The sequence below is a fragment of the Haplochromis burtoni genome, unplaced genomic scaffold (genome assembly GCF_018398535.1).
Source record: "Haplochromis burtoni strain Fernald_Lab_line unplaced genomic scaffold, NCSU_Asbu1 Contig_459, whole genome shotgun sequence".
NCBI classification, from domain to species: domain Eukaryota; kingdom Metazoa; phylum Chordata; class Actinopteri; order Cichliformes; family Cichlidae; genus Haplochromis; species Haplochromis burtoni.
The window spans coordinates 453,466-461,284 of NW_024582820.1; the positions used below are offsets into that span (position 1 = coordinate 453,466).

The 7,819-nt window shown below is 45.3% G+C and overlaps 1 protein-coding gene across 2 annotated transcripts in view; it reads right to left on the minus strand.

The window, feature by feature from the left end:
- The window catches only part of LOC102296564 (acylphosphatase-2), a 6,276-nt gene extending 4,416 nt beyond the window's left edge, over positions 1–1,860 (minus strand). Inside the window, exons 1-3 of one of the 2 annotated variants that reach the window (XM_005945808.3) lie at positions 1,684–1,860; positions 1,382–1,398; positions 526–635 (exon numbers count right to left, since the gene is read on the minus strand). In XM_005945808.3, coding sequence (XP_005945870.1) covers positions 526–635; positions 1,382–1,398; positions 1,684–1,747 — 191 coding nt within the window. In that variant the 5' untranslated portion in view covers positions 1,748–1,860. The remainder of the gene's footprint in view (positions 1–525; positions 636–1,381; positions 1,399–1,683) is intronic. The other variant, XM_005945807.3, reaches the window with a different exon arrangement.
- Positions 1,861–7,819: the final 5,959 nt, after the last annotated feature.

Here is a 7,819-nt window from a genome sequence, read left to right on the forward strand (position 1 = left end):
GTGATGTCAAGGAGCATCAGCAGATCCCTTGAGGTGGTGATGTCATCTAAATCGGACGTCCCCACCCGGTGACATCACTCCCCCCGGACAGGATGGGACGTTCAAAACAAACTGAGCCCGGCTTCAGTTCCAGATCTGATACCATTACGCTGCATTCACTGACAGCTGGGAACTCAGAGTTTCTAGTGTTCAACTGGAAAAACAAAGGCAGAAACATCACCTAAGGGTGTAGATATAAATCCTGTAGCTCTGCTTGAAGAACCCGCAGTATGGTCGCATGTATTTAATATTTAACAATTCACCTGCATGAGAACAAGAACTCTTTAAACGGCTCATAAATCTCCTGAACCAAAGCGTCGGTGCCTGCAGATCTGCTGCTCTGAACGACAGAACAGACCTGAAGCAGGTAACCGTTGTGTTGTGAAGGCAAAGGTCGCCATCTAGTGGCTGAAAAAGAGTATCACCGCAGCACTTTGCAGTGAGAGTTGCACCAGAGCCTGCTGTGGCGTGTCAGTGTGCACTCACATCTCCTCCACCATGTCAGCCGGACCCTGCACCTGTCCCACCACCGTCCCTTTGTAGGTGTTCTTCACCCAGCCGACCAGCCCGAGCCGCAGACCCTCCTTCTCTGTGTACTGGTGACGGGAAGAAAGGAGTTAATAAGATCCTTCAACCTGGATGTTAAACAAAGATTGATGTGGGACATAAAAACATTAAGTCAATAAAATAATGTATTAAAAAAATTGTATATACTTAATGTCTGTTTTGTGTGTTGGATAATCCTTCTAGTTTATTGGTTTATCTCCACAGAGGAACGATATCCAATAAAAACAGCTGGTTAGAGTTGACATAAAGGGGGAGGAGCTAAAGCAGGTTGTTTTATTTCAATGCTTTCACTGGGATTTTTTTCCCCACTGTAGCCTGTTGAGTTTTGTGAAATCCACACCTAATCGTGTCGCCAGTTGTGTAAATTAATATGCGAAGTGTCACGGTCATGGATCAATGGTCACGACAGCATATTTATGGTGAAAAAACTGACCTCACAGCCGCTTGTTAGTCAGCGGGCTGCTTTCAGTTACTGTGCAAACGTGAGGCTGGACACCTGCAGTCAGCTGAGACTGAAGAAGTCACCTGTATGATGACGTAATGCTTCTCCCACTGAAAACGTCCAGATGAACAGAATCAGCTTGCTGGGATTTCCTTACCTGGATGATCGAGACACCGTTTACATGTGTGCAAAAGGCCAAGATGCATAGAAAAAGCTACGTTTCTGTGCAGACTGAGCCTTGAACTGAGCTGTGGGTTTGGTGAGGATGGGATTTGGTTTTTGGAAGCAGCAGGAGGTGATCGCAGCACAAAGAGAGCTCAAAGGAAAACTCACCATTCGGAAGCAGACGCCTGTCAAAGTATGGAGAGAAAAGAAAGTCTGAATTAGTAGCTGCTGTTTTTTAACAGCTTGTTTGCAAGAGTCACATTTGTGTTTTGTGCATTTTCTTGTTTACACAGCCTAACAGAGGTGGTCTGTTTGGGCTTTTGTGAAGTTGGTGGCATTCACGAGGCTCTAAGAAGTGAAAGTGAGGCCAGCCCAGCTTGTTCCTAAATTAAGCAGCAGTGGATCGTTTTACAGGCTCTCAGAGGCCAACAGGTCTAAGAAGCAGAGGAAGAAAAGGGAGTTAAACATACAGACCCTGGACGTGACCGAAGATTTCAAAGTCCACCGACACCAGATTGCTTCCGGCTGAGTCATCAGCAGACATCCTGAGAGACTCGAGCTCAGAAATGTCCCTTTAACAGAAGAGCTCTGCAGCGTCTCCGTCCGCCTCCTCACCACATGGTCATGTCGTCCTCCTGAGCTTTTTAAAGGAAAATCTCACCACCAGCTGAGGAGCTCATGGAACATGTAGTCCATTAAAAACTACAAACAGTAATGATGGGCAGGTGTCCTCCTGTAAACTGATCAGATCCTTTGAAATCAGCAGTGACAACACCTGCCTGGTGTTTGGTACTTAGGGGACACGACTGAGAAGATGAAGGCTGCACAGAGGGTCATTAACTCCACTCTGAACATCACTGGCCTCTCCCACCCCTGGAGGCCATCGCCATAATGGACTGTTAACAACCACTATCCCACCTCATCTCACCCCTGCCCATGCACCTCACCAATCTGAGCCACGGTCTCAGTAACCCTCATCACTCAGGACACTCACACACAGACTCTATTCAGACGAAGTCCTTTCTTGGTCTACACATCTTTGGAACGGGAGTCGTAGGTTTGACTCCCAATAGGCTAGACCCTCCACGCTAACCAAGCCCACCTCAGACATCAGCGAGAGACATAAATATGAAGCCATACCAGCTCAGACGTTGCCCGAGGTCTGTGTCAGGTGTTGAGGAACCAGGACGCCCTGATGAGAAGTGGGCTACTGGAACAAGACGGCATCAGTGGGCAAGAGATGAAAACAGGGTGCTGGTGGATGTTACTACACCAGTAACGCCAGTGAAGGGTCAACATGAAGGGGATGAGGGACCTGTGGAATCCTCGACACACAGCATCCAGACCGGCAGCGAAACAGCATAAATATATCTACATTTTATTTTTACTCCTTCACAGTTGGAGTAGAGCGCGATAATTTTATTGTACAAAAACATGAAAAAATGAAAACATTTTAGTTTTACATTTGATGAAAACTTTCAGGATCTCCACCTCCAAACCCAGGCTATTAAACAAAAGGCTATTATTAGGATGAGAACCTGGGGACCCAGTGGTAGAAGGGTTTACTGCTGCTTTTTCCATATGAAGGATAGATGGAGAGAAACTGGCATCCCAGTTACAACAACTGGCTTCTGCATTTTGCCAGTGAGGACAGAGAAAGAGACCTGACATCAGCAAAAATCCAGTTTAGGAATGTGAGTCAGTTCAGACTCACATTCATAGAAAACAGCAGCTCGTCAGTCCTGTTCCTGAAGGACGCTGGTCCCAACTGGAGCCAGGGGGTCCGAATGTGCCGGCACATCCAGTGCAAAGAGCACGGCACAACACACAACACACACATGTGTGCGCTTGTCTTGACACTCGCTGACATGATGCATTCTGATTCTCTCACAACCAACGCAAACGTGTCCTTACTGTCCAAAAAGTCCTCACATCAGTGTTCCTACAAAGACCGATGGAACAGTACGCACACACAGTCAGCTCGCGACCTCGGACATCATCAGAGGAACGCAGAGGTCATCATCCTACACGTGACCTTTAACCCCCTAAAATACAGATTTATGTCCGACAAAGATGAAACTCTAGCAGTTTAACACTAACATTTACATCTCATTAATTTAACGAGTGTTCGCGGCAAACAGTCGTTATCCTGTCTTCCTTCTCTCACCCCAACCAATCACAGCAGATGGCCCCGCCCCTCCCTGAGCCTGGTTCTGCCGGAGGTTTCTTCCTGTTAAAAGGGAGTTTTTCCTTCCCACTGTCGCCAAAGTGCTTGCTCATAGGGGGTCATATGATTGTTGGGTTTCTTTAAAATAGTACTTAGTTACATTACTAGTTACTTCTCTCAAAAGTAACTCAGTTACTTCAAGTTACTCATTACTTTCAAAGTAACTAGTTACTAGGGAAAGTAACTTTGGTTTTACTCAGAATTCTCTTGTTAATGTGTTGCTTCCATAACTTTGCCAGTCTTCTAGCTTGCTTACTTGCCACAAGTGCACTGTGCCACCTACCAATAGAAAGGAAAAGATAATGTGCATATTTCCACGAGAGAAATCCCACGCCTGGACCGTCATTGACTGCTGCCATGATTCTAGCCTACGTCACAGCGTCATGTGCGCCTTTTACATCCAACACAAAAACTGCAGTCGTGGTGCTTTCGATTGTACTCAGAACTCAGAAATTCTGCCTTCTGAATAGGAAGATGTAGGTAACACCAGACTGCAGATGAGCTGCATACAGGGCTGGACTGGGACAGAAAATTGGCCCGGGCATTTTGACTAGAGACCGGCCCACCATTATAGGAAAAATCATAAAGCCTTTGAATGAAAACAAACGCTGTTGTGACAGTGATGTACACTGTTCTGATGGTATATATGCATCAATCTATCAATCGTTTGTTGTAAGATTCAGATAATTATTTTTTAAAAGCTAGACATTTTAAATGAGAATAAGAAAGAAAAGTATTTCTTTGTGCCCCCCTTTCCCTGTTAATGCCCTACATGCCCCCCTGGCAACACTTTGCTAGACCCGCCCTGCACAGTTACCAGCTGTCAGCTACCTAAAAAAGGATCCTGGTGTTATTTGTCTCTCAGAAACAGTTCATAACTTCCCTTCAACTCATTCATGTCACCTAAAAGGTAAACCTGTTTCTCCATCACCTGTTCAGCTCTGATGATTCAGTAAGGACATCTCCTGGTTTCATCTTCATGTTTCCCTCTCACCAGATATCCAAACCATATCATGACCAGCAGCTTTACAGCTGTGGCTCCAGCAAACATCAGCTGATACTAGAAATTAATATTAAATAAATTCTAACAACAGCTGATCAAGCTTAAACGTGCTGCTGTTGTTTAGCGCGACATCCGCTGGTTTCCTCTTTCTGGCGCAAAGTGAGCGATAAACAAACAAGAGAGCCGATCAGCTGATCACTGATCAGTTTCATGATTGAAGTAGAAACAGGAGAGGGAGGGGAGAATGAAAGAAGAAGAGGCAGCTGTGCAGCAAAGACACAGAATAACTCCAGCTTTGTGCCTTTTTCATTGTAGCTGAATTACGGGACAAACTGTTCCTTTTCACCTCAATAAGAAACGCTAATATTTTCTCTGAATACCAGGCGGGACGGTTGGCAACTCTAATAACTTATGAACAAAATAAAGTTCAACATCAGTAACTTCATAGCACCACCCAGCTGTATAGAAACTCCGTCATGCTAGCTAGCACGCAGTACGGAAAAAGTCAGCACAACGAAAATAAACTCCACCTAAACTTGGTTCATATGTGACCCAGAGAGACTGCAGGTCAGAACTTCTTACCTGAAGTTCAGTTCACACTCGGACCGGCGGCCGCCTCGGGTCTCTGCTCCTTCTGCGTCCCTTTTCCTTCATCCACCTGCTGCCTCCACCACTTGCTAATGTTACTGAATCTGTGGAAGCTCCGCGAAGTAACGAGTAACGAGCCTATCTAAATCCCAGTAACGAGTAACGCCTTCCTGATTTTGGCATAGTAACTAGTTACCGTGCTCGTTACCACAATAATAACGTAGTTACTGTAACGCGTTACTTAATAACGCGTTAGTCCCAACACTGGGTACTACAAGGTCATTAAGATAAGATGGGGCCTGATTATTTAAGACCTTGTATGTGAGGAGCAGGATTTTGCTGTATTTCAGTATTTGTGGTTTTCAGTTGATGTTGAAAATAAAGAAAGTGAAGAATAAAACGTCTGGAATGACATAAAAAGCTTTAACAGTGACATTAATGTAGAAATATGTAAAGAGGAAATGGATTCTCGTTTCTGCTGTGCCAGCTCTGCGCACATTTAGCAGCACTTTACTTAATTGAGGACTTTCTGCAGATATTATGGTTCATAATCACCTTTCATTATAATCCTCTTTATGATTTCTATACATTTCTAAATAAAAAAACAAACAGTGACGATAAAACTGTGTTTAAAAGTGTTACATTTGATGTTTCTGGTGCTTTTACTGAGCGTGTGCTGTAATATGTAAGGAAATAAACACATTTTTTATTTCATTCTTTTGTGTAATATTTGAATGATCTTTCATTTCAAACGTGTAAAGCAGTGATTCTGACTGCAGTGTTTGAACGCTGTGATAACAGATGCATTCCTGTGCTCGGGGTTTTCTGGCTCTCTCGCTGCTCTTTGTCGCTCTCCCTGCCAGGGGCCGGTGTTGTGCTGACAGCTGAGGACTCTGACATGAAGCCAACATGATCTGTGCTGTAAAAATATTTACTGTACACGACCACACTGAGCGTGCTCCGTGCAGCCCGGCGGCGTCTGTAGCGCAGCCAGGCCGTGTCTGGTCTCAAACCGTAACCGGCACCGTTTTTAAAGGATGCCGTCTGCGTGCAGCGGCGAGGCTCTCGGGTGCTGCTGCCACTCTTTTGGACAAAAGCTTTGTGATACTTGACCTGACTTTTTATATTTCACTCTCAGGATAATGATACACTTTAAAGGGGAAATAAATACATGATTAAATAAGTCGTTAGTATTATTGTCTGATCGACTGTCTCTCTTTACTCATCTTCAGCTCACCCTGGTCACTCAGAGCTCCATCCAAGCCTCCGTCTTCATCTTCATCACCACCATCTAGACTCGGGGTCTGGTCCTAACTCCCATCACTGCTGGGATTCTGATCACAGGTCATCACAGAAGAGCGGTCATTGTTCCACATGGTCTCTCCGTGTTCATTTGGTGTCTGATCACTTTCTCTGAAATCAGTTTTAAGGTCTCAGAATAAACAGAAATACCACCTTAAATGCTCCCACAGGCGCCCGCCTCATTTTTAAAAGCTGAGAGTCGTTCAGATTATAAATGTGTGTCTGGATTCACGTACACTCGTGCAACACAAGATGTCAGCAACGCAACTCTGAGTAACTCAGTCTGAGAGGAAGCATGGCTTCCCCTGGTCGTCATGGAGACGCTTCAGTGGTCATCACATGATCTGAATTTCTTGTTTCTGGAAAAGAAAAGATTTGTCAGGCTGAAAGAGGACACTGCACACACACACACACACACACACACACACACACACACACACACACACACACACACACACACACACACACACACACACACACACAGTGTGTGAGGAGTGTGTGTGTGTGTACAGCACCATTGTTCTCTTTGAGTGCGACAGTTTGTGTGTTAATTTGTCTGCATCTGCTGTGTGTGTGAGACTAACTGCATGTGTCCACGTGCCTTGTGTGTGTTTGTGTGTGTGTGTTCACGCTGGTCTGTACTCTGTGTGTGTTTACACTTGGATGAGCCTTCTGTTCGGCGTGCAGTCGCTCTCAGTGAGCTGGGTTTTTAGGTCGCAGTGTTCTTTCTGCCACAGCCGTGCGCACACATGCACGCACACACACACACACATCACACACACACACATGCACGCACACACACACACACACACACACACACACCACACACACACACACACACACACACACACACACACACACACACACACACTCACACACAGCACACACTCAGTGAGAATATGTTCGGCGCATTAGTGCCTGGGCTCCGACGTTAGAATGGGTGATGGAGCTTCGGTGTGGTGGTGAATGGTGATGGTGTGTGTGCGTGCATGTGTGGTGACTAGTGTTGAGTGCGGTGCGAGTGGCTGTAGTTGATAGTTGCTTGTGTGTGCGTCGCATGGTATAGTGTTGACTAGTGCTGTGTGTGCGTGTGCGTCGTGTGTGCTCTGTGGTGTGTGGTTGTGTGTGTGTGCTAGGGTCCCAGAGGTTTGTCATCTGCAACATATCAGCACACAAAACCAATCTGACAAAGCTGGCGATCGTGTGTTATTAGTTTGAACCTGTGTGATGCTGAATGGTTTAAACCATACCACTCTGATTACACATGTCAACTCTTATTTTAATATGTCACATCACCATGACTACACACATCACACACGCACACCTCACACACGCACCACACAACGTAAAAGCCTTGTTCTACGTGTCTTCTTTGATTCGTAAATTGAAACCTCCAAGCTATAAAACTTACCAGACCTCATTTCACTAGCTTATACTTCATTCGAACTCCACGTTAATTTGAATTCTTTTTAAATCTCTCTTCCCC